The 27,538-nt window shown below is 44.2% G+C and overlaps 1 protein-coding gene across 2 annotated transcripts; it reads left to right on the top strand.

Annotated features, from left to right (window-relative positions):
- Window positions 1-2,121: 2,121 nt before the first annotated feature.
- Window positions 2,122-10,623, top strand: MANBAL (mannosidase beta like). Of its 2 annotated transcripts, none has more exons than XM_082273030.1 (3): window positions 2,122-2,179; window positions 7,569-7,736; window positions 10,127-10,623. In XM_082273030.1, the coding sequence occupies exons 2-3, from the start codon at window positions 7,587-7,589 to the stop codon at window positions 10,232-10,234; spliced, it is 258 nt and encodes an 85-aa protein (XP_082129156.1). In that variant the 5' UTR covers window positions 2,122-2,179; window positions 7,569-7,586; the 3' UTR covers window positions 10,235-10,623. The 2 variants fall into 2 exon arrangements, with proteins under 2 accessions (XP_082129156.1, XP_082129155.1); XM_082273029.1 differs by having other exon boundaries at window positions 2,128-2,196.
- Window positions 10,624-27,538: the final 16,915 nt, after the last annotated feature.

Here is a 27,538-nt window from a genome sequence, read left to right as displayed (position 1 = left end):
TCCAGTTTTCACCTAAACTAGTGTTGTCTAGTTCTTGGGTGAAATTCTCAGCTATAATACCTGGTTCCTGGTTCCAGAGTGGAGGAAGTTGTATCTTGGCGGAAGGACCAAGCAGTCACAGACACTGCTCAGTGCAGAGCGGAAACATTGGTACTGGGGGGGGGGGCATTGGTGCTGGGTGGGCAGGAGACGGACACTGGTGCTCATTGTGGGGAGAGGGGGGGGGGAAAGATATTGGTGCTATGTGTGGGAGAGAGGGGACTCTGGTGCTTAATGTGGGAGAGGGAGGAAATGGTGCTGGGGTGGGGAAGCTGCTGTTAGGTGGATAGAGAGGGGGAACATTGGTGCATGGGGGGGTCAGTATTGCTCAATTATTTATTATTATACAGGATTTATATAGCGCCAACAGTTTGCGCAGCGCTTTACAATGTGAGGGAAGACAATACAGTTACAATCCATTCCAAAAAAGGAGGAACTAGAGGGCCCTGCTTGTTGGGAAGAAATGGGAACATTGGTATGGACAAGGTCATCTAGAGCTCAGGGTGAACATGCTAAACTCCGCCGTCCCCCAAAATGGATGAGCATCATGTGTCAGCAAAAATTCCCCCACACAGATTGAACATGAATCTGCATGCTTACTCCCAAAGAATAAGTTGCCCTTCCTCCCATGTGTATACAGTGTGTGGGGGGGGGGGGGATACAGTGTGTGTGTGTGAGAATACAGTGTGTGTGTGGAGGGGGGGGGGGGAATACAGTGTGTGTGTGTGAATACTGTGTGTGTGTGTGCGTGTGAATACAGTGTGTGTGTGTGTGAATACAGTGTGTGTGTGTGTGAATACAGTGTGTGTGTGTGTGAATACAGTGTGTGTGTGTGAATACAGTGTGTGTGTGTGAATACAGTGTGTGTGTGTGTGAATACAGTGTGTGTGTTTGTGAATACAGTGTGTGTGCGTGAATACAGTGTGTGTGTGAATACAGTGTGTGTGTGAATACTGTGTGTGTGTGTGTGTGCGTGCGTGTGAATACTGTGTGTGTGTGTGCGTGCGTGTGAATACTGTGCGTGTGCGTGCGTGTGAATACTGTGTGTGTGTGTGTGTGCGTGCGTGTGAATACTGTGCGTGTGCGTGCGTGTGAATACTGTGTGTGTGTGTGTGTGCGTGCGTGTGAATACTGTGCGTGTGCGTGTGAATACTGTGTGTGTGTGCGTGTGAATGCGTGTGAATACTGTGTGTGTGTGTGCGTGTGAATACAGTGTGTGTGTGGGGGGAGGGGGGAATACAGTGTGTGTGTGGGGGGAGGGGGGAATACAGTGTGTGTGTGGGGGGAATACAGTGTGTGTGTGTGAATACAGTGTGTGTGTGTGTGTGTGAATACAGTGTGTGTGTGTGCGTGCGTGTGAATACTGTGTGTGTGTGTGCGTGTGAATACTGTGTGTGTGTGTGCGTGTGAATACTGTGTGTGTGTGTGCGTGTGAATACTGTGTGTGTGTGTGCGTGTGAATACTGTGCGTGTGCGTGCGTGTGAATACTGTGTGTGTGTGCGAATACTGTGTGTGTGTGCGTGTGAATACTGTGTGTGTGTGTGCGTGTGAATACTGTGTGTGTGTGTGCGTGTGAATACTGTGCGTGTGCGTGTGAATACTGTGTGTGTGTGCGTGTGAATGCGTGTGAATACTGTGTGTGTGTGTGCGTGTGAATACAGTGTGTGTGTGGGGGGAGGGGGGAATACAGTGTGTGTGTGTGAATACAGTGTGTGTGGGGGGAGGGGGGAATACAGTGTGTGTGTGTGAATACAGTGTGTGTGTCTGCGTGCGTGTGAATACAGTGTGTGTGTGGGGGGAATACAGTGTGTGTGTGGGGGGAATACAGTGTGTGTGCGTGTGAATACAGTGTGTGTATGTGGGGGGGGGGGATAAAGTGTGGGCCTTGAGCCCTCCACACATCATATAATGAAGACACGTCTCAGCGGGCTGTCTCTCCTAGCAGCAGATTATACGGCACACAGCGCCACCTAGAGGAACCGGCCATCTCCATGGAGATCGGGAAATAAAACTAGATCCTAGGACAAAGGCTACAGGAAAATGGCGGAACCGACGACATCAATTTACTAAGCACTGGAGCCGGGGGAGGGACTTCACATCACTTCCTGACAGTGAGAGCGTTCGATCCGGGGTCCAGAGGTGTTTGCCTATTGTGTGTAAGTGAGATCTGTCCATAAGCAGCATCCCATTATATTATACACCGATCTCCTCTGTCCGGGTCGCACAGTTCTATTGTTATCTATGGATGGTGTCAGAGCGGGGACTGCGCCCCCTTCTGTCTTTAGGAGACACAACACTCCATGATAACAGTCTGCTCTCTTCTTCTACCCTCCTCCATACATCCCCTCTTCCTTTCTTCCTATCTTCCTCTTCACTCCTCCCTTCTCTTCCTTCTCTCTATACATAAAAACTTTATTTTATTATTCAAACATTGGACTGTAGATAAAATTCTGACAGATCTCCGCATCAGCACAAGTGATGTGGATGCATGGATCTCCCCCACTATTGTATTCTGACAGCGGGGACCCCCCCAGAATACACAGATCAGCGCTACAACCATTGGCTGCATGCACAGATCAGCGCTACAACCATTGGCTGCATGCACAGATCAGATGTTCTGCTTTTCCAACCGCGCTACACACAGATTGAACGTCAGCCCCTCCCCTTTTATAGTTTCATATAGAGATGGGCTCAGGCGTGTCCCAACCCCCACCTGCCCCGATCTCGCCAGGAAAACCGACACTTCATACCGCCAATCACAGGCAGCTGCACAGACCGGGAAACGTCTCGCTGCCTGTGATTGGCGGTATGAAGTGTCGGCTTCCTGGCGGGATCGGGGCAGGTGGGGGATGGGACTAGGATCCCGCCCATCTCTAATTTCATAGTATCATAGTAGGTAAGGGTAAATAAAGACAATTGTCCGTCCAGTTCATCCTGTGTAGGTGTGTGCCAGTGTAGTACAGGCATGTCCAACCTGCGGCCCAGAACCTCAGGCAATGCGGCCCACTGCCCCCTGACAATTTGTTTTCTTGCTGGGGAGGAAGGAAGTCGAGTCGGGGGAACGGCCAGGGCAGCTTCCAACTAACTGTAGGCAGAGGCTGCCTCGGAGGGGATCATCCACTAGTTGTGTTAAATTAGTGCTGGGGGGGGGGGGCGAAGCAGCGCGGGAAGGGCGCAGCAGCGTTTTATTACTTATATACCTTAACTATAGTATATATTTTATATGCGGCCCGAGAAAATTTCTCTACACTCAATGTGGCCCAGAGAAGCCAAAAGGTTGGACATGGTGTAGATAATCATTTCCCATATCCCCGTATATTGTGTTCACTAAGATCCCCATCCAAGAGTCTTTTAAAATTAGAGATGCACCGAAATTTCAGCAGCCGAAACATATCGGCCAAAAATGGTGTTATTGGCATTTTGCCGATAAAAGAAGAAGGTGCTGATAATGGCGCCGAAACCGCTTATGGTTTGTTTTTCATGGGTCATGTGACTCAAAAACCGCATCAAAAAACATAACAGGGGAGCATTATTGATGTGTTCTTCCTGCATTTTCAATGCATTTGAATGTGGCCGGCACAGTGGTGTAGTGGTTAGCACTTTCACCTAGCAGCAAGAGGGTCGCTGGTTTGAATCCCAACCACGACACTACCTGCCTGGAGTTTGCATGTTCTCCCTGTGCCTGCGTGGGTTTCCTCCGGGTACTCCGGTTTCCTCCCACACTCCAAAGACATGCTGGTAGGTTAATTGGATCCTGTATAAAAAAAAATTGGCCCTACTGTGTATGAATGTGAGTTAGGGACCTTAGATTGTAATCTCCTTGAGGGCAGGGACTGATGTGAATGTGCAATGTATATGTAAAGCGCTGCGTAAATTTACAGCGCTATATAAGTACCTGAAATAATAATTAAGAGGTGTGTTTTTGGTGCGTTTTTTTTAACCACTTGCCGACCACTAACTGTGCTGCTACTGCAGCACAGTGGCAGCCCTGTTTCCAGCGACATACACCTACGTCACTGGGTTCCTAGCTGTCTCGGTGGCACTCGCGCGCCGCCGGAGGCCCACTCCCGAGTCGGGCTGGAGGAGGAGAGGCGGCGATTGCCACCTCTCTTCCCCGATTGTCAGGGAAATTGTGAGAAGATCCGCCCGCTTGTAAACAAAGCAGGCGGATCTTTTCTGTGACAAACAGGGAGAGATCACAGGATTCAGCATAGCTAAACCTGTGATCTCTGTCTGTGTCACACAACCCCCTCCCCCCACACACGTCAGTAAGCATGAGGCCTACATATAACCCCTTGATCACCTACAATGTTACCCCCTTCCCTATCAGTGTCATTATTACATTAACAGTGCATATTTTTAGCACTGATTACTGTAGTAATGTCATTGGTCCCCCCAAAAGTGTCAAAAAGGTCAGTTAGGGGTCCGATCTGTCCGCCGCAATGTCGCAGTCCTGCAAAAAATCGCAGATCGCCGCCATTTCTAGTAAAAAATAAATAAATAAGAATGACATAAATCTTTCCCGTAGTTAGTAAACGCAATAACTTTTGCACAAACCAATCAAAATACGCTTATTGCAATTTTTTTTTTCCAAAAATATGTAGCAGAAAACAAATTGGCCTAAAATGTTAAAAAATTTTGATTTGTAAATTGTTTTTTTTTGGGGAATGTTATATAGCAGAATGTGAAAACTATATTTTTTTCAAAATTGTCGCTCTTTTTTTCAAAAATTGTCGCTCTTTTTTTCAAAAATTAAAAATCGCACAGGCGATTAAATATCACCAAAAGAAAGCTCAATTTGTGGGGAAAAGAAGACGTAAATTTAATTTGGGTACAGTGTCACACAACCGCGCAATTGTCAGTTAAAGTAACGCAGTGCCGAATCGCAAAATATGGTCTGGTCAGGAAGGGGGTAAAATCTTCCGGTCTTAAAGTAGATAAAAATACGCTCATTGAGAATTTTTTTGTCAAAGACAAGTAGCTAAATACATTTTGGTCTAAATATATGACAAAAATTGAATATATTGGATATTTTTTAACTGTCTAAGTAGAAAATGTCAATTTCTTCGCAAAATTTTCGCTCTTTTTTTTATTAATATCGCAAAAAATAAAAATCGCACAGGTGATCAAATACCACCAAAAGAAAGCTCTGTTTGTGGGGAAAACAAGGACGTCAATTTTGTTTGGGTACAGCATTGCATGACCGCGCAATTGTCAGTTAAAGTCGCGCAGTGCCAAGTTGAAAAAAGTGGCCTGGTCACTGAGCAGCAAAATCTTCCGGGGCTAAAGTGGTTAACTGACCAAAAATGCAGCAAGAAAGATTTTTAACACCGCAACAGAAGCGCAGCGGACCAGTCTGAAGACATACATAGAATTTAAAGGGATGCATTTTTCTTGAGATTTTCTTGCGCTAAAGGTTTAAATATATATATTTTTTTGAAAACTGTTGTTTTCGGCCAAGTGCATCCTGCATTTTTGGTTTCGGCACCAAATGTTCCATTCGGCGCACCTCTATTTAACCACTTCTGGACCGGTAGATTTTCACCCCTTAATGACCAGGCCATATTTTGTGATTCGCACTGCGTTACTTTAACGTGCGACGCTGTACCCAAATAAATTTGATGTCCTTTTTTTCCCCACAAATAGACCTTTCTGTTGGTGGTATTTGATCACCTGTGCGATTTTTATTTTTTGCGCTATAAACAAGAAAATGTGACAATTCGGAAAAAAAAAAACAATATTTTTCACTTTCTGCTATATAACATTCCCCAAAAAAAAAAAAAATTTAAAAATCAATTTTTTTTTTAACATTTTAGGCCAATTTGTGTCCAGCTACATTTTACTTTTTTTTTTAAATCGCAATAAGCAAATTTTGATTGGTTTGCGCAAAATTTATCGCATCTACTAACTACGGGAAAGATTTATGTGATTTTTGTTTTTTTTACTAGTAATTGCGGCGATCTGCGATTTTCAACCAAATTTTAGGCCAAATTTAAACCATTTTTTCTCAAATAAAGCAAAAATGATGTACCTGCTTAAAAAGTGATTCTTTCAGATGAGGAGAGCTGTTACAGCAAACAGCTAAAAACACAATTGAAATATGGGAGCTAAAAAAAAAAAAAAAAAAAAAACAATAAATATGGGAGCTAATTTGCACTTCAAAAGATTATTATTAAACAAGCAAAAAATTTTTGGGGGAGCATACCCATGTGTTTCTAAAGCTGGTGCAGCTATGAACCAAGAGACATGTATATTAAAAAAGAAAAGCGCACACATGCAAAAGAAATTGGGCTCTGCGCCCTGAGCCCACCGGTTTGTATGACAATAGCGAATGAACATTCACTATTATCACACTGATTCTCCTCCCAGCCAATGAGGAAGCAGGTCGTGAGTCCCCTTTCCCGATTGGCTGAAAAGAGAAGCGATTTTACTGGCAATTGGCCAGGAAGAGGGAAGAGACGCACGGCCGGAGGAGACTGACAGCCATTCGGGGAAGGAAGTGGTAAGGATACTGGCTGTCCAGCTGGCCAGCCATCTGTCGTGCGCGGGGGGGGGGGGGTGTTGGTTATGCCGGGCCCCCCCCCAATTATTATGCACCAGTCGCCACTGGTCTTTATAGCAAGGTAAAAAAACTTCTGCCTTTAGAACCACTCCCTTCCTGCACAGGACTACATGTCCCATGAGGCATTGCTCCTCACACATTTACAAGTTCTAAGGCACTTACTGACATGTATGGATGGTGTACTGAGCTGTATGTCTGCTTTAGAGCCCATTCAGACTAGCGCGACACGACTTTGGGGGGCGACCTGTGAAGTCGCGTACACCGCGACTTTGGCGCGACTTGCAGAGACTTCACATAATGGAAGTCTATGCAAGTCGCTCCGAGGTCGCCCCAAAGTAGTACAGGACCCTTTTTCTAAGTCGGAGTGACTTGTGTCGCTACTATTAGAACGGGTCCTGTACTATTCAATGGACCGCGACCGAGCGCGACTTGTCAGGCTGACAAGTCGCCTGATAAGTCGCGCTAGTCTGAATGGGGTCTTGCTGTGTCTGCTGATATGTGAACAAATAATGCATTCTGTATGCAGGCCAACTAATCGGCTGACCAACTAATCAATTATGGAAATAATTGACAATCGATTAGTTGATGATTAATCAATTAGTTGTTTCGGCTCTAGAAAAATCAGGTCTCCTGCTTTGACAGACAGGGCTGTGCTGTGTAAATCTCATAACTAGATGGATACAGATAATACAACTCCCTTATACTGTATGTCTTTCATCCGTGTATTTTGCTGTTTATTTGGCATTAAGTAAATGATTGTTTCTTAATGTTGGTGTCATCTAATCTGCAAAACAGCACTTGGACCGGAAAAGGGAACCCTGTGCCAGGAGCCTGGGTGCTGGGTACCCTGACTTTTATGTGTAATCTAGTTTTCCTAGGTGCATAGGACATTGGGCCATGATTAAATTGTTGCCCGGCGCTGGCATATGGATCCGGTTATAAAAGGGATTGATTGTGTGGTTGCAGGTTACAAGTCCAATAAGGATGCCGGAGCCTCTGGATCTCTCGCCCCCAGACATTCCAGAGCCCAGCTTTCTAGAGATGTTACTCCGCTATGGACTGTTCTGTGGAGCAATCTTTCAACTCATCTGCATCCTGGCCATTATAATCCCTGGAAGCAAGTCACAGGACACGGTGAGAGGTTTTAGAAGTTATATCTACTTTTTTATTTTTTGGATGTTGTTCAGACATATGTACAGCACTCTGGACCCTATTGGAGGATAAGCAGCTATGAGAGATTCAGGGAGATGCTGCCATAGACACCCATTCAGTTCAGAGACAGTCTATTCACTTTAGAACCGCAAATTGTATATACACACATATATATATATATATACATTGCGGCTTTGAAGTGGTTTACCGAGGGTATGACTGAAGCTATCAGCCATAACCCCACCCCCCTCATTTTTCTTTCAGGCAGGGATTCTCATAAAAGCGACCCAAGCGACTGATTAGCCGATGGATCGTTTTCAGAATCAGTGGGAGGGGTCGTCCCCCCTCCTCCCGCTGGTGTTTCTCGGGCTTACCAGCGAGCCCAGAAAACAGTCTGACGGTTCCAACGGGTGGTTACAGAGGTGGGGAGAGACCAGATCGTCTCTGATCACCTCTATGATTTAGGACAGGGATCTCCGAACTACGGCCCTCCAGCTGTTGCAGAACTACGGTGGTTTAGGTCTATTCATCAGCGCCTCTTGGGCTTTCCGTCATCAGGCGTCAGTGATGCAGGTTTGCAAGGTGGCCACCTGGTCGTCGGTGCACACTTTCACAAAGTTCAACAAAGTGGATGTGTTGACATCTGCGGATGCTTCTTTTGGCCGTAATGTTTTGCTGGCTGCTGTTTAGAGGGCTTTGAGCGTGTATTGTTTTTTTTTTTTTTTTTCAGGTGGGCTCCAGTTGTTTAGGTTGGGCTCCTGTTGCATGGTTGGCTACTGTTTAGCCTTGGGAAATTTGTTGCTGTTCCCACCACTCATGTTTAACACTGCTTTGAGACGTCCCAATGGTTATGAAGATCTGAAGCTGTGTCTGTCAATGAACGAAGGGGAAAATGGGATTTTTGATTTACCATAAAATCTATTTCTCTGATGTTCATTGACGAACACAGCACCCACCCCTCTGTGGAGTTGTAATTCTTCTGACACTGGTCTTAACAAAACTGAGTACCTATAGCAGGGAGGGGGAGTGTACCCCCTGGGACTGCCCATAGGTGTAGCCAGATTATTTTTCTGCCTAGTGTGCTACTCCTGTAGGGGGTAGTATAACCCAATGGTTATGAAGATCAGGAGCTGTGTCCGTCAATGAACATCAGAGAAATGGATTTTACGGTAAGTCAAAAATCCCTCTTTTTTTTTTTTCCTGCATTTATTTTTATTTTTTTATACAAAAGGTGAACTTATCCTTCAATTTGCTGACAGCTGCCAAATACTGCAAACTCCAGATTTAGACTGCAAACTTTAAAAGCCTTGTAAAATGTGTTCTCTGACTGGCACCTAAGCAGAACGAGTGACCCCTTGTGACTTACTATGCAGCAGAGGGACCTGGAAGACGGTGGTGATCACTGTAGTAGCAGCAACTACTACAGTGGTTCTGTTTTCACAGGGCTCCAGCGGTGGTTTTTTTATTGCCCCCCCCCCCCAAACTACAAAGGCAGTCATACCGGGTATACATATGCTGGCAAAAATTATACCCCTAGATGCATTTGTCAGGCAGTACTGCCCGCTGGACATGACCCATTTAAAGCGGTTGTTAAGGCTAATGGTTTTTTACCTTCATGCATGTTCTATGCAAGAAGGTAAAAAAACCTTCTGTTTGCTTCTCCTCCCACAGACCCCCTAATACTCACCTAATCCTGCAATGTGCACAAGAGCCTCGGCTGTCCTAGGACTCCCTCTCCTCATTGGCTGAGATAGCAGCGGGAGCCATTGGCTCCCACTTCTATCAATCCCAGCCAGATAGCCAAAGAGGAGAGAACTGGGGCTGGGCCAAGAGGCAGATCTGTGTCTTATGGATGCATAGAGCAGGGCGCGGGAGCGAGCATGCACCAGTGCCCCCATAGTAAGCAGCTTGCTTCTGGAGGCACTGGTCAAGAGGGAGGGGCCAGGAGCGCCAGCCAGTAACCTGGGAAGAGGAGGATCCGGGCTGCTCTGTGCAAAACGACTGCACAAAACAGGTAAGTATGACATGTTTGTTATAAAAAAATAAAACAAACCTTTAATACCACTTTAAGTGAACAGGGCTGCACTGCAACATAGTGCTGAGGGCTTCTAGAGATTAAAACAGGCAGTGACGAGATGATATATCACCTTGCCACCTATCACACCCCCTCTGAAAAGCAATTCACTGCAGATTGCTCTTAAAAGGGCTACCACAAGTCTAAATGTGCCCTTACGCACCTGTATGTACAGGTCCATTCTAACCAATGGTCTGCAGTCAGATCAGTAAAGGAAAAAAGTGCCTGAAAACCTAAAAACATGGAAGTTTTGATGTCCGTGTGCAAGAGCCCTAATTGTTTCCATCCCTCTCACCAGGAACCTGATGCTTCGGAAATAAAAAGCACAGATGTATTGAGAAAACCCAAGATGGCCACTGTGACAGCTGGTAAAAAGCAGAAGAAAGAGACAAAGAAGAAGAGGTGAAGAAGCTGCTGTCATTTATGACAACCTAAGCGGGACTCATCACACTTTTCACATCTCACCTGGCCTGTCATAACACTAACATAGTCCTTGTATATATTTTTAAGCATATAGGTTTGTTTATAAAATAGCAAAAGGTGCAAAGTGGAATACAGTAGTAGCCAATCAGAATCTTGTATCTTTGGTAATATGTGGTCTACCTTCAGTAATATGAATTTTCCTTGGTGCTGTGGATAATGCACTGTGCATTGAGCACTTTGCTACCTATTTGAATGAGCCTGATTATGAACAAAAGGCCTCCTGTATCAAAGGTCTCTGAATGTTTAAAGTCCAACGCTGGACAATAATTTTCTCTTATATAAAATGGACCCTTGGGCAGTGTACAAAAATAACAGTTCGGGATGCAGAACTCGCCTTTAAAGCCGGTTCACACTCTTGCGAGTGCGCCGATCGCATGTAATATCGGAGCGCACTGCTCCTTCATTACATGCGATCGGATGTGCAGTGCGAATTCAGCCATACACTTTGTATGGCTAAATTCGCACTGCACCCGCACAAAAGTCGCATATGACCCCTTTTTTCAGCCGCATCAGGATCGGATCGCACAGTGGTTCACACTTGTGCGATCCGATCCTGTGCGAACTGTCAGATCGCACTGCGATATGCGATCAAACTGGGGGTGTCGTTAACATTTCATTGACACCCCCAGCGTATCGCATATGGCAGTGTGAACTGCCAAGGGTGCGTTTGCGATGCGGGAACAGGCTGCGAATTCGCAGCTTTCCCGCATCACACAAGTGTGACCCGGCACTTAAAGCGGTTGTATCCTCGCCGGAAAAAAAAAAAATAAACCCTGCAGGACAAAGGCATAATGAGCTAGTATGCATCGCATACTAGCTCATTATGAAATACTTACCTTAAAACAAAGCCCCAACACGGTCGCCCGGACACTGCTGAGGGAGCTGACATGTTCCCTCAGCATCTTTTCCGGGTTCTGCGGCTCCGGCGCTGTGAGTGGCTAGAGCCCCGATGAGTTCACTTTCCGGCAAAGAGCTCTGAAGGTCCGTCAGACCTTCAGAGCGCATGCGCCGCTGGTTTCAGCAGCTGCATGCGGGGCCAATATCTCCTAAACCTTGCAGGTTTAGGAGATATTAATTTTACCTACAGGTAAGCCTTATTATAGGCTTACCTGTAGGTAAAAGGTAAAAAAGCGACAATACTTCCGCTTTAATTCATAGCTGCCTGCAGTACTACCTTTCTACCACAAGATGTCCTTCTGGGTTGAATGGTGCCCAGTGGCCGAGCCAGGAGGTTTTCGTAGGAGCCAGTAGGTTGGCTGTAATTTTACCTGTAGGAGTTTACCTTGATTGGTTATTATGAGCAATCCAGATAACTTTTCAGTAGGCTTTCTCATTATTTTATTCTGCAGCCCATGTTTCTGCATTACCTGTCTGTAGTACACATTACTTCAAAGTAAATGGCCAACATGCATAAATGTTCAAAATATAAAAACACCTTATTGCTTTACATTTAGGTTTATTGACCACCAACAGAAGAGGTCTACTTGCATCTGAAAAGAGATGATGCTACAAAGTTCATAATCAAAAAAGAGGCTGAATACCCACCCCCCCCCCCCCCCAAAAAAAAAGACTAAATACAAAACAAATACGTATTTAGGAGTGTTAGTATACTTAGATAGGGGCCATGTCATTTTTTTAACCTGATGTGCTGGTAGTCCCTCTATTTCCAGGAAACAACTGACTCTAAATCCCAGATGTTACTGACTATATATATATATATATATATATATATATATAACTAAATTATTTATATATATATATATATATATATATATATATATATATATAAACTAAATTTTATATAAATATAAAACTAAATTTTATATATATATATATATATATATATATATATATATATATATATATATATAAAAAATTGGGTACAAAAACAGCTACAGGTCTCCACGTTTTCTTTGCTTTAGTTGGCAAGCCGGTATTTTTTTTCTCTATTTTATACACTACTTGTTGAAAATGAATAAATTACAATGTGTTTTTTTCTTTTTGATGATTTGTCCAGTGTGAAATTTGTGCTAAAGTCCTGTGGGTTTGAAGGTCACCTAGAACTGAGGACAGTTGGTGGATGTGGATGATGTGTGCATAGGAGGAGCTGGGAAAGGTCAGGCATTTGGCACAATAAGAAGGGCCGTGTGACAGATTCCAGAACCCGCTAATCTGTAGAAAACCCTAATCAGAATCAGGAATTATGAATGGAGAAGTGAAATATGTTTTGTCAGTTAACTTCATTGTGATAGTTGTTTGTAAGATAGTTTACCTTTTTTAGTTTTATGTTTTTTACTTTTATATTACTAGTGTCTGCAGAATTCAAGCTTTCAGCCCAAATATCCCTGCAGTGTTTAAATGTGTGATTTGCATGAAGTCAACACATTTTTAGTGCATTTTATAGCGCTGAAGCACCCACACACACCTAACTATATGCACAATATTTTTAAAGCAGTGAATGGGATATACTTTAAAAAAAAAAAATAGCTGTAATAAATATTAATGAGGGTTCTAATTCATTTTGTAGCAAAAAAACACAGATTTTTACAGGTAGTAGAGAAGTGTCAGAATAGGTCTGGTCTTCAAGTAATTAAAGTATATGTGAACACTTACCTAGTGAAACATTGTATTCAGTTAAAAATAGAAATAAAAGGCAAAACGATTGTGTCCTTTCGTATATAAAAAAAAATATATATATATATACAGTGCCTTACGAAAGTATTCGGCCCCCTTGAACTTTGCGACCTTTTGCCACATTTCAGGCTTCAAACATAAAGATATAAAACTGTCATTTTTTGTGAAGAATCAACAATGTGCAGTATACGACTGATTGTTGTCCTATGGACAGAGTCTCCCACCTCAGCTGTAGATCTCTGCAGTTCATCCAGAGTGATCATGGGCCTCTTGGCTGCATCTCTGATCAGTCTTCTCCTTGTATGAGCTGAAAGTTTAGAGGGACGGCCAGATCTTCGTAGATTTGCAGTGGTCTGATACTCCTTCCATTTCAATATTATCGCTTGCACAGTGCTCCTTGGGATGTTTAAAGCTTGGGAAATCTTATTGTATCCAAATCCAGCTTTAAACTTCTCCACAACAGTATCTCGGACCTGCCTGGTGTGTTCCTTGTTCTTCATGATGCTCTCTGCGCTTTAAATGGACCTCTGAGACTATCACAGTGCAGGTGCATTTATACGGAGACTTGATTACACACAGGTGTATTCTATTTATCATCATTAGTCATTTAGGTCAACATCGGATCATTCCGAGATCCTCACTGAACTTCTGGAGAGAGTTTGCTGCACTGAAAGTAAAGGGGCTGAATAATTTTGCATGCCCAATTTTTCAGTTTTTTATTTGTTAAAAAAGTTTGAAATATCCAATAAATTTCATTCCACTTCATAATTGTGTCCCACTTGTTGATTCTTCACAAAAAAATTACAGTTTTATATCTTTATGTTTGAAGCCTGAAATGTGGCAAAAGGTCGCAAAGTTCAAGGGGGCCGAATACTTTCGCAAGGCATTGTACATATACACACACGGACAGACACATACGCTCCTATAAAATGTATAAAGCAGAGATTCCTCAGTCCCTTTCCCTGCAGCCTTAGCTGCACTGGACAGTGAATGAATGAGAAGTGTTCTGTGTTGAGCGGCTTCCTGTTCATTCACAATCCGAAGCATAGTAAACACATTTTACTATGCTTCAGTTATAATTGGACACAGGAGGGATCGGTACTGATCATTCACTATGTTCATTCAGAAAAGGAAGGGGCCGGTAAATGACATATTTACCAGCCACTGCCCCGCTCTCCATCCTGAAACATCTCCCATAGCAGCCGACAGGAGAGGGAAGGAGGGAAGCTAACAGCGCTGTGGGGGGGGGGGGGGGTGGTCAGGCAGCAGGGTGAATCAGCGCTGCATGGGGTGACACCCTGTGCACACGCCTATTCTCCTTGATGTGAAGGCCAGATATAGGTTGGGGCAGTGGCCATTTGTTTGTACTGTTGGAATACTCGTGAGGGGATGCACTGGACACCCTGGCTGCCATTGTGTTATATGCTGGGTGCCCAGTGCACCCCTGTGCCTTTATGGGGGGGTGGGCTCCCTCCAGGCTTCTCTAATAATCCATTATTATGCATGTGCTTCCACTGTGGAGGCTCATAAAAATGAATAGAGTTAGGACTGCAGATAATACTGAGGTGCCATGAAGTGGCTCTGTGGCTTATGCATGTATTTGCAAATGTGTGCAAATGAAACCCCTGTTTTTAACGCAAACGCTGGACAGGATAATTGAATTGTTTGCAGGCTGGTTGGTGAGTTGAGCTGGGACAAATGACAGCAAAGCAGAAGTAGCCATCTTTTCTGTTTCACTTTGTAAAATTGAGACTTTAAAGTGAACCACAGTGGATATAAAAAGTCTACACACCCCTGTTAAAATGTCAGGTTTCTTTTTATGTAATAAAAATGAGGCAAAAAATAATAATTTCAGAACTTTTTCCACCTTTAATGTGACCTATAAACTGTACAACTTAGTTAAAAACAAACTGAAATATTTTAGCAGGGAAGTAAAAATAAAAAACTAAAATAATGTAGTTGCATAAGTGTGCACACCCTCTGATAACTGGGGCTGATGTAGCTGTGTTCAGAATTAAGCAATCACATTCAAACTCGTGTTAAATAGGAGTTAGTACACACCTGCCATCATTTAAAATGCCTCTGATTAACCCCAAATAAAGTTCCGCTGTTCTAGTAGGTCTTTCCTGACATTTTCTTAGTCTCATCCTACAGCAAAAGCCATGGTCCATAGAGAGCTTCCAAAGTATCAGAGGGATCTCATTGATAAAAGGTATCAGTCAGGAGAACGGTACAAAAGAATGTCCAAGGCATTAGATATACCATGGAACACAGTGAAGACAGTCATCATCAAGTGGAGAAAATATGGCACAACAGTGACTTTACCAAGAACTGGACGTCCCTCCAAAATTGACAACATTAAGGCCCCTTTCACACTTATGCAACGCGATTTTACCGTGATTTTGTGACGCGATTTTGCCGCAATTTTGAAAGCAATGGCTATGGCTATATACCTCAAAACGCATTAAAATTGTGCCAAAGTAGTGCAGGAACTACTTTGAAGTCGGTGCGACTTCAAAACGCACTGATATGAATGGGGCTCATTGAAAATAATGGAAAACGACTTGTCATGCGATTTTGCGGTCCAAAATTTGCGGGACAAGTCGCACTAGTGTGAAAGGGGCCTAAAGGAGCTGCAGGAATATCTGGCAATTACTGGCTGTGTGGTACATGTGACAACAATCCCCCGTATTCTTCATATGTCTGGGCTATGGGGTGGAGTAGCAAGATGGAAGCCTTTTCTTACAAATAAAAACATCCAAGCCCTGCTAAAATTAGCAAAAACGCATCTGAAGTCTCCCAAAAGCATGTGGGAAAATATGTTCTGGTCTGATGAAACCAAGGTTGAATTTTTTGGCCAAAATTCCAAAAGATTTATTTGGTGCAAAAACAACACTGCACATCACCAAAATAACACCATACCCACCCAGTGAAGCATAGTGGTGGCAGCAGCATCATGCTTTGGGGCAGTTTGTCTTCAGCTGGAACAGGGGCCTTAGTCAAGGTAGAGGGAATTATGAAAAGTTACAAATACCAGTCAATATTGACACAAAACCTTCAGGCTTCTGCTAAAAAGCTGAACATGAAGAGGAACTTCAGCTCTCAGCATGGCAATGTCCCAAAGCATACATTCAAATCAACAAAGAAATGGTTTCACCAAAAGAAGATTCGTTTTGGAATGGCCTAGCCAGAGCCCAGACCGGAATCCTATTGAAAATCTGTAGGGTGATCTGAAGAGGGCTGTGCACAGGAAACGCCCTCACAATATGACAGATTTGGAGTGTTTTTGCAAAGAAGAGTGGGCAAATATTGCCAAGTCAAGATGTGACATGCTGATAGACTCATACCCAAAAAGACAGTGCTGTAATAACATCAAATGGTGCTTCAACAAAGTATTAGTTTAAGGGTGTGCACACTTATGCAACAATATTTTTTTTTATTTTTACTTCCCTCAACCTAAAAGATTTCAGTTTGTTGTTCAACTGAGTTGTACAGTTTTATAGGTCACATTAAAGGTGGAAAAAGTTCTGAAATTATTTTTCTTTTTTTTTTTCTCATTTTTTTTACATCGCAGAAACTTGATATTTTAACAAGGGTGTGTAGACTTTTTATATCCGCTGTATGTAATGGGGAATAAGTCACTTTTGCATGTTCTTGGCAGCAGCCTTCTCTGGTCACTGATCTAGCAGGTCAGTAAGCAGAGCAGGTGCCAAATGAGCAAATCAAGTTATAACCCCAGGGTACCAATTCTTCATCCAACTTCACCCAAAAATAAAACTCAAAAGCCATGATGAAGTGGGTAACTAAAGGCAAAACTTTTTTCCCTATCGTTCATCGACAGACGAAGTCTCTGTTCTTCATCACAGTAGAGTTATACTGCTCCCTACAGGAGTAGGACACTAGGCAGAAGTTCTGGCTACCCCTATTTGCAGTCCCAGGGGGTATACCCTCTCTCCATGCTATAGGATGTCAGTTTTAATCTGTTAACCTAGTTTCTTGTTGGGATCTCTGGTCCTGGCAAAAGTTTTTTTCTAGATAGTTTTTTTAGCTAGTTTTTCACCTGATTTGTTTCCTGTGAGATCTACAAGCAACTATGCCGGATCTGGGCGATAGGCTGGATTTATAGATCCAGTGGTCACCCCAGCCAGCGAGCGTGTGCAGACCCCAGGTTCGCGTTACGTCGGCCGCGATATAGTCCCACCGGATGGGGACTGGCCCTGCGAGTTAAACGTTGCATACGACTGGTTCTAGGCCCGAGTCGCAGCGTTCCTATTGGCCGACAGCCCCCCCCCACTTAGGCGGAGAGGGGTTCTGTCAGGAGATGGCGCCCGCCTGTTCCAGGTATGGTAAGTAAACTGTTCCCCCCTCTCCACATGGCGGGTTTTGGGGTGGAAGCGGGCCCCTCCTTGGGACAGTCGGACCCTCATTTCCCGGGTTCCCCTCTGTCCTGTCACACACCCCCACCTTACCTGTCCCCCCCTCACATGGGGATATGGGGCGATTGGATCTACTCCTGGGGGCTGGGACCGGGCGCAGGCCAACGGTGGGGGCAGGCAGGGGGGGCTGCCGGCGACAGGACGATCGTACGGGGGGGGGGGTTTCACCTGTCACTCCAGGGCCCCTTTTCCTGTTGATCCCCTCCACGAGGCTGGGGGGTCCCCTCGAGGGCCCCTAGAAGCTCAGTAGGCCACGTGGGGCAGCCATTTTCTTGTAGCCCAGTGTGCTGAGAAAGATCGGTGGCCATCTTGGTACACCTGAGCGGACATTTTGCAGTGGATTCCCATTCAATTTCAATGGCCGCCATGTTCTTGAAGTCCCTAGATAGGTGTTTTTTGTAGTAGGGGAGCCCCTCCCTATACCCTAGTGCTGACACTCCTTTCAATCTGTCCCTCTGGTAAGGTTTTTCCCTTCCAATGTGCGACTGTCACGGATCGCTTACAAGCTCTCTTTGGGGCGGTGCAGGACCTGTTACAACAAGGAGTAATAGTTCCGGTTCCGAATTCAGAATGTTTTCAGGGCTTTCACTCAAACCTGTTTACGGTACCCAGGAAGGAGGGCAAGGTGCGTCCAATTCTGGACCTAAAACCACTGAATTGCTTTGTGCGAGTTCAAAAATTTAAGATGGAATCTGTTCACACGGTGGTGGCTTCCCTACACCATTGCCTCCATAGACATTAAAGATGCCTACCTTCACATCTCACTATGTGCAGGACATCAAAGGTTTCTGCATTTTGCTGTGGGAGAGGATCACTATCAGTTTGTGGTGTTACCCTTTGCTCTCGCCTCTGCCCCTCGGTCTTCACAAAGGTGTTGGCTCCGGTCCTGGGTTTATTATGTCAGCGGGGGATATCGGTCCTGGGTTACCTGGACGATCTGCTTCTCTGTGCGGAGTCTCCCACGGCACTGGTGACAAACTTACAGATCACCATGAGAACTCAGGAGGAGTTTGGATGGATTGTGAACTTCCAGAAGTCGTCCCTGGTTCCTTCAATGAGACTGCACTATCTGGGCTTGACTTTGGATTCGCCTTAAGCTAGGGTGTTTCTTCCTCCAGGAAAAATTTCAAAAGCTCCAGACTGCGATTCAGCTATTGCTGTCCAGCAAATGGTCATCCCTTCGGACTTGTATGAGAGTTCTGGGACTGATGGTGTCGTCCTTCGAGGCGGTACCTTTCACTCAATTCCACACGAGAATGCTCCAAAAGGAAATTCTTCTCAAAGGGAACAAAGATCCAAATTCCCTGGACAATCAGATCCAGCTGAGTCAGGTGACCCCTGGGAGTCCCTAATATGGTGGCTTCGGTCCCTGACGCTTAAACAAGGAAAATCCTTTCTCCTCATATATTAGACAGTGATCACCACGGATGCCAGTCTGTCCGGGTGGACGGAGTACCTTTGGGGCTGTCCAGTGCAAATTTAATTGGACAATGCCACGGGACCCTCTGGCAGACACCAAAGACGTGCTGGTGGCTCTGTGGGGGTCAGTATCAGCTGATGCATGCTTTTCCACCTCTCAAGTTGCTGCCAAGACTTCTTCGCAGGATCGAGGCGGAAGGGATTACGGTCATCCTTGTGGTTCAGGACTGGCCTCGCTGAGCTTGGTATGCTGACCTGGTCAGGCTAGTCGCAGATGTTCTTTGGAGACTTCCTCTCAGGGAGGATCTACTATCTCAAGGGCCGATCTTCCATCCTGCTTTACAGTCGCTGGCTTTGATGGCTTGGCTGTTGAAAGCCAGGTGCTGAAGGACAGGGGACTGTCTGCTTCAGTGATTCCCACTCTGCTTAAAGTGAGAAAAGCAACTTCTAGAAAGATCTATCATCGTACCTGGAAGTCGTATATTGCGTGGTGTGAGGCTCTTGGGGTTTCTCCTCGCTCTTACTCGGTGGCTCGGATCTTGGCTTTCCTTCAACGGGGAGTTGATCAAAAATTGGCCTTGAGTACTATCAAGGTTCAGATTTCTGCCTTGGCAATTTTCTTCCAGAGGCCATTAGCCACCCATTACCTGGCGTGTAACTTTGTCCAGGGGGTGCGACACATGGCTCATCCGGATCCATCCTTCCTTCCGAAGGTGGTTTCCAGTTTCCACTTAAATGAGGACATTGTGTTGCCTTCCTTGTGTCCTAAGCCTAAGCATCCCAAGGAATTTGCGCTGCATACTTTGGATGTGGTTCGGGCAATCAGGGTGTACTTGGCGACTACTGAGTCTTTTCAAAAGTCAGATTCGCTCTTTGTTCTCACGGATGGACCAAAGAAAGGGCTGCCTGCATCTGCTGCGACTATTTCCAGATGGACCAGACAGACGGTTGTGCAGGCTTATTCAATTAAGGGTCATGTTCCACCTTTCCCTGTTAAGGCGCACTCTACTCGGGCGCTTAGTGCTTCCTGGGCTTTACGCCATCAGGCATCTGTGGATCAGGTTTGCAAGGCGGCTACCTGGTCATCCATACCTTCACAAAATTTTATAAGGTGGATGTGCTGGCATCTGCAGATGCCTCTTTTGGCCGCAAAGTTTTGCAGGCTGTTTAAGGGGGTTTCTTAGTCTACCTTGAGGGTGTTTAATATTTTTTCAGGTGGGTCTCATCTTGTTGTTTCTGATGAGTCCTATGTTGCCTGGTTGGCTGTGGTTCAGCCTTGGGGTTGGGGTTTTCTGCTGTTCCCACTCCTCATATTTTATGGCACTGCTTTGGGACGTCCCTACTGTTATGAAGAACAGAGACTGCGTCAGTCAATGAACGATAGAGAAAATTGGATTTTTGTCTTACCGTAAAACCCTTTTCTCTGAAGTTCATTGACGGGCGCAGTACCCGCCCCTCTATTTTGAGTTGGGTTGGTATTGTTTTCTCTGACACTGCTTTCATACAAAACTGACATCCTATAGCAGGGAGAGAGGGTATACCCCCTGGGACTGACCATAGACTTAGCCAGAACTTTTTTTCTACCTAGTGTCCTACCCTGTAGGGGGCAGTATAACCCTACTATTATGAAGAACAGAGACTGCGTCAATGAACTTCAAAGAAGAGGATTTTACGGTAGAACAAAAATCCAATTTTTTTTAGTTTTGGATCGAGTGGAGATGGATTAGAGCACCTGCCACTTTATTGCTGTCTTTGCCCCATGTTAAGGAGATTCACTTTCTCTAATTGTTTTGTTTATCATTGAAAGTGAAAGTAAAAGAAAATTCCAAATTTTGAGTTGTCCACAGAAAAGTAATATAGGGGAAATCTTTCAATGGGGACACTAGTTCAGGTGACCTGGAGGCCCAAGGAGTTCCCCTAATTTGCAGGAATTTTCTCTCACTTCCTGTTTGGCTATGGGACAGGAAGTGAAGGTAAATCTCTGCAAATGAAAAAAGGTGGCAAAAAATGAAAAAACTGACAGGGGTTATAACCCTCCTAAAATAAGTGTTGGCTATTGTTCTACTTTAACCTGCGCTGGAGGAGTAAACTTTTATCTGAACTATCAATAACCGTTAGGCGCCCTCAGTTTTCTACAGTCTTTGGACATATACCTCCAGAGCCTCATCTGACTACATTGAGTACTAGTGAATTGCCATAGACCAAACCAATTTAGTAAATCTGATTGTTCACCTAGACCAGGGACCAGCATTCTGCCACCTTACCCTTCTAATGTAATCACAAAAAAAAACAGTCACCTATGCCAGTCATTATCAGTGGGCAAAGATCTCACATGGGGAGGAGGAAGATGCTCCCCTCTACAGTGAAATGAACTAGCTAGCCTTGCATGGTTGTTGAACTGTTCACAAAAAAAATTATTTTACTTTTACATAAAAAATTAGATGATCACTACTTGACCCTAACTATTTAAGACAATGTTTTGGATATCTGTAGGTGGGTACATTTGGCACCCCCACAAGCACCCTTGCTCTGATCGTGTTGGAGAACTGACTATTGGCTGAGTGTTTGATGGCCAATTTCTGCATTAATGCCAGATTGCTATCTAGAGTCAAAATTTATAAAATACATTGGGGATAATAATCTTTAGCAGAAACAAAAAGACTCTTCCTGTAATCAGTCTTATCCAAAGCCAAAATGTTATCTTTATTGCATAGGAGATCCTTTAAGTAATTGTGGTAGCCCATGGCTCTTTGGAACGAAAGCCATTCCTGTACATCAAAGGACTTTTTACAAGGGAGAGGTCAGCTTCTTTGGTGGGTTTAAAATAAATTGTACATGTGAGGGAAAATGATAAAATGAAACAAATGCAGTATCAGCATATCATATGCTTCCAGAGCCTCCATTGAGTCAGGAAACTGCCCTAAAATCTTCGATTATGGCCTCTGATGGACTGCAAATCTTTAGCCAGTATCCCATCTGGATTCCAATGCTGTGGATCGCACTTTGTTTTTCTTTATTCTTACTGAATATAAGTGTAGCACCGTCCCCTAGGGCTTGCTGTGTGATGACTTCTTAGGCCTCCATCTGATTACCTGCGGACAGTTGCTGGGGGTTTTTCACATATCCCTCCTTACTCCAGTTTGCTCGTTACTCAATATACAGTCCAGGGTATTTGGTTTTGTATTTATTGTGGAACTTGGACGGGAGAAGGAAATAATGGGATACTCCAACTGAACTATTCACAGTAGATAACAACTCTCATTTGGCCTCAGCAGATTATTTGTGGAAGTAGACACTCTGCTTTTACCATGCTGCCACTTGTATGGAAGAATTAAGTCTTCTTGCTCTTTCTAGCAGCAGACTTGATGCAACTACGTTATCTTCAGGACACTCTCTAGCATCCCCTTGACTGAAACCCGTCCACTGACTCTTCAACCTGAACGATGGCCCTCACAAGACAGGCCCAATGACACAGATCTGTACTCACAGTAGGCAGAATGAGATCCTTCCTTGTATTTCCCTTCTAGTCAGCTCTGCAGGACCTCTGGGTTCAGCTTTTCTCTCACTTTCTAGCCCTCAGGTCGACTGCCCAAGGCCACATGGCAACTTCTAGAGAGGAGGGGCAGCCGCCCCCTCCCTCAGGGACCCCACTCTCCAGCCAAAGACCCCGAGCACATGTGCTCATGGCATTTATACAGTCACCCAGCATGCAACGAGGCACTTTCCCCTGCCAATCACCAGGGCTGTAACCATGCCTGTGCCCTCACTTGTCAGGTTTCCTCCCACTGTCCAATATGCCTCCCTATTGGACCAGTGTGAAACATTCAGACAAGCTGAGCTGCATTTGAGCACCATGAGCAGAACCTATCAATAGATCCTGCTCCCTGATAGGCAGAGAGCACTATAAAATTACCTGGCCATCTTCCTAATAAGCAGAAAGACCCAAAAATGATACTCTCTTCTAGCAACTACCTAGGAGGGTGCTACAAAAGCAAAACACTAAACAGGGAACAACAAATCTGACCTTCACCTATTATTTTCAACATTCCCTATTACGTAATATTGTATACCCCCTCATTTGACAGAATTGCATACTTTTTTTGTCCATTACTGATGCTATGGCAATGTGTAATGAGTGTTGGATGTGCCACTAATCTTGTGCATGAAGACAATTACCCATGGCAATGAAAATGAAAGCATTGCGGGATTGGTGACGCCTACTTTGCCTATAAAAATAGCTCCTTTGAAATCAACTGAGACTGCTAGTCCATTATGTGAGAATACACGGGATTGGCACAGCCAGATGAGGGATTCAGAAAGTTTAATGAAATGCAAGATCAGGTAAGCATGCATGGAAAGGTAAGTCTGTATTTTTACAATTGACATTTAATTCGATTTTTCACTTTTATTTTTACTTTTTAGGATTTAGCTAAAATTTTCTTTCACCAGATAAATGTTCCGCCCTTAAAATTACAAAAAGGAACACAAAGGGGGCACCAGCTAGATGCAGTATCAATGGCTTTTTACAAAAAATCCAAATGCAAACTCACAGAAATATAAAATCAAAGAGCTTATCTGTATCCATGCCACATTGGATGGAAGCCGTTCACCAGAAGAGCCGCTTGTGACAGCAGACAGCGTGTTGTTAATGAGGAAACCAAGTTCAATGTTCCAGGAAGTGAGGAGAGCAACTGTGGAACTCCTCACTGGCAGGATGTGATGTCACACCTAGGGCGGGCTGGTTGCTATGGTAACTCATTTCGAAACTCTTATCAGCTCCTACCTCAAAAGTGTATCTTCACATTTGTCTAGGGGGTAGAGGCTAACTTATGTGACTGGTGCATTAACATTTATTTGAGCCACAATTTCATTTGTTGTTTCACCCCTAAAATGATCCTGTGCTCCATATCTTTATTTAGCTGACAGATTTAGTCTCACCTATTGTGGACTGAATTTCCCAGACTTCAAATTTCTGCCCCAATTGCCATTCCCGTGTCTAATGAAAATTACCTTGCTGGTCTTGGACAGCGGAGGGGCACTTTACAGCCCAAAAGTCAGGGAGAGTCAATCCAGATGGCACTTTTGGAATGTGATGCTTGCAGAATCTCCAATGCCCCAAATCCTTGGGCATTGTACAGTGCAAGTTGGGGATTAAAGAGGCTAGTTTGTAAATCCAAAAGGATTTCCGTCTGCATAGCAGAGAGAACCTCTTGTTAATTGTTAGGGAGCCTGTAGGTATAAACTCTACAACTGCTACCCTTAGTCTCCGAATTTCCTTAGCATGGTGGATCAGAAAATGGTGGCCAACCCTATGTTCTCCCACACGTTTACGTAAGGTGCGCGTAGTGCGCCCTACGTATAGAAGATGTATATTTGAGTAAGTAGATGACGTATTCAGAAGAGCAGGTTATGAACTGCTTGATGTGATAAATGTTGCCTGCTCTATCTGAGAATAAAGACTGGCCATGTTGGATGAACTGGCATGTTAAACATCCTCATTTTCCACATTGAAAAATGCCAATTCTGTTATCAAAATAGGAACAAATGTCCATACTTCTCTGTGCTCTGGAACTTTTAAATTTACTGGGAGCGATAATGTTTTTAACAGTACGGGTTCTCTTGTAAGTTCCCTGAGGGGCTGAAGGGAGAGTGGGTCCTAGTTTTGGATCCAGTGGCAATATGTGCCAGTGCATTTTAATAACCCTATTGATGGATCGGTATTTGCTGTTAAATTCTGTTACAAACCTAAATGTGTTAATATTGGGTCTATCGTTCTTCTTTAAAAGTGAAGGACCATGCAAGAATTTCTCATACGCTGCCTGGATGAGTTCGGATGGAAACCCTTTTTGTAGGAACTTGTTTTTTAAAACCAGACTTTGTTTATCATATTCGTCTTGTTTAGTACAATTGCTACGTAGTCATTGAAATTGATCACTAGGGATATTTTTTACCCAGGAAGGATGGTGGCAGCTGGTGTAGTGCAAGTACGAGATTCCACGGGTAGACTTAAAATAGTTCTTGGTATAAATAGACCCACCCTCATGATATAATTCCAGGTCCAAAAAAGACCAAGCTGTTGGGATCTATCACATGTGTGAATTGTAACCCTAGACTGTTGTTAAAGTAGGATGAAAATGCCTCAAAAGTCTCTGGGCCACCACTTCAAATGACCAAGACATCATCGATATAGCGCCCAAAGAACACAATGTGTCTGGCAAAAGGGTTGTGATTCCAGATGAATTGCTCCTCCCAATATCCCATAACAATATTGGCATAAGAGGGAGCAAAATTTGCACCCATTGCTGTCCCATGTTTTTGGAGATAAATTTGCTCTTGAATCACAAAATAATTGTGCTTTAAACAGAAGCTGGTGGCATCAATCAGAAATTGGGCCTGTCTATAGTTCATGTTGGGATCTTTGTAGAGGAAATGTTGTAAAGCCTCGGGATCAACACGATGTGGAATAGATGTATAGAGAGTACACACATCAAGTGAGGCCCACACATAATGTGTTTCCCAGCTGTAATTAAGAACGGTATCGATCACATAACTTGAATCCTTGATGTAGGAAGGTAGTGTGGAAACTATAGGCTGCAGGGAGAAGTCAATTTAATGAGATAATCCTGCAGTAAAACTATCCGTACTGGGTATTTGGTTTTGTATTTATTGTGGAACTTGGACGGGAGAAGGAAATAATGGGATACTCCAACTGAACTATTCACAGTAGATAACAACTCTCATTTGGCCTCAGCAGATTATTTGTGGAAGTAGACACTCTGCTTTTACCATGCTGCCACTTATATGGAAGAATTAAGTCTTCTTGCTCTTTCTAGCAGCAGACTTGATGCAACTACGTTATCTTCAGGACACTCTCTAGCATCCCCTTGACTGAAACCCGTCCACTGACTCTTCAACCTGAACGGATGGCCCTCACAAGACAGGCCCAATGACACAGATTTGTACTCACAGTAGGCAGAATCAGATCCTTCCTTGTATTTCCCTTCTAGTCAGCTCTGCAGGACCTCTGGGTTCAGCTTTTCTCTCACTTTCTAGCCCTCAGGTCGACTGCCCAAGGCCACATGGCAACTTCTAGAGAGGAGGGGCAGCCGCCCCCTCCCTCAGGGACCCCACTCTCCAGCCAAAGACCCCGAGCACATGTGCTCATGGCATTTATACAGTCACCCAGCATGCAACGAGGCACTTTCCCCTGCCAATCACCAGGGCTGTAACCATGCCTGTGCCCTCACTTGTCAGGTTTCCTCCCACTGTCCAATATGCCTCCCTATTGGACCAGTGTGAAACATTCAGACAAGCTGAGCTGCATTTGAGCACCATGAGCAGACCCTATCAATAGATCCTTCTCCCTGATAGGCAGAGAGCACTATAAAATTACCTGGCCATCTTCCTAATAAGCAGAAAGACCCAAAAATGATACTCTCTTCTAGCAACTACCTAGGAGGGTGCTACAAAAGCAAAACACTAAACAGGGAACAACAAATCTGACCTTCACCTATTATTGTCAACATTCCCTATTACGTAATATTGTATACCCCCTCATTTGACAGAATTGCATACATTTTTTGTCCATTACTGATGCTATGGCAATGTGTAATGAGTGTTGGATGTGCCACTAATCTTGTGCATGAAGACAATTACAATGGCAATGAAAATGAAAGCATTGCGGGATTGGTGACGCCTACTTTGCCTATAAAAATAGCTCCTTTGAAATCAACTGAGACTGCTAGTCCATTATGTGAGAATACACGGGATTGGCACAGCCAGACGAGGGATTCAGAAAGTTTAATGAAATGCAAGATCAGGTAAGCATGCATGGAAAGGTTAGTCTGTATTTTTACAATTGACATTTAATTCGATTTTTCACTTTTATTTTTACTTTTTAGGATTTAGCTAAAATTTTCTTTCACCAGATAAATGTTCCGCCCTTAAAATTACAAAAAGGAACACAAAGGGGGCACCAGCTAGATGCAGTATCAATGGCTTTTTACAAAAAATCCAAATGCAAACTCACAGAAATATAAAATCAAAGAGCTTATCTGTATCCATGCCACATTGGATGGAAGCCGTTCACCAGAAGAGCCGCTTGTGACAGCAGACAGCGTGTTGTTAATGAGGAAACCAAGTTCAAGGTTCCAGGAAGTGAGGAGAGCAACTGTGGAACTCCTCACTGGCAGGATGTGATGTCACACCTAGGGCGGGCTGGTTGCTATGGTAACTCATTTCGAAACTCTTATCAGCTCCTACCTCAAAAGTGTATCTTCACATTTGTCTAGGGGGTAGAGGCTAACTTATGTGACTGGTGCATTAACCTTTGTTTGAGCCACAATTTCATTTGTTGTTTCACCCCTAAAATGATCCTGTGCTCCATATTTTTATTTAGCTGACAGATTTAGTCTCACCTATTGTGGACTGAATTTCCCAGACTTCAAATTTCTGCCCCAATTGCCATTCCCGTGTCTAACGAAAATGACCTTGCTGGTCTTGGACAGCGGAGGGGCACTTTACAGCCCAAAAGTCAGGGAGAGTCAATCCAGATGGCACTTTTGGAATGTGATGCTTGCAGAATCTCCAATGCCCCAAATCCTTGGGCATTGTACAGTGCAAGTTGGGGATTAAAGAGGCTAGTTTGTAAATCCAAAAGGATTTCCGTCTGCTTAGCAGAGAGAACCTATTGTTAATTGTTAAGGAGCCTGTAGGTATAAACTCTACAACTGCTACCC

This window comes from Pelophylax lessonae (assembly GCF_965119305.1).
Source record: "Pelophylax lessonae genome assembly, chromosome: 11".
Taxonomy (NCBI): domain Eukaryota; kingdom Metazoa; phylum Chordata; class Amphibia; order Anura; family Ranidae; genus Pelophylax; species Pelophylax lessonae.
Note: the sequence above shows the minus strand (reverse complement) of the source record. Positions and strands in the feature narration are given on the sequence as shown.

What these genes read in the sequence shown, in the direction of transcription:
- MANBAL (XM_082273030.1), top strand. Translation starts at nt 7,587, where the DNA reads ATGCCGGAGCCTCTGGATCTCTCGCCCCCAGACATTCCAGAGCCCAGC. An exon ending in GAAGCAAGTCACAGGACACG is followed by an intron (nt 7,737 to 10,126) that starts GTGAGAGGTTTT and finishes CCCTCTCACCAG; the next exon opens with GAACCTGATGCTTCGGAAAT.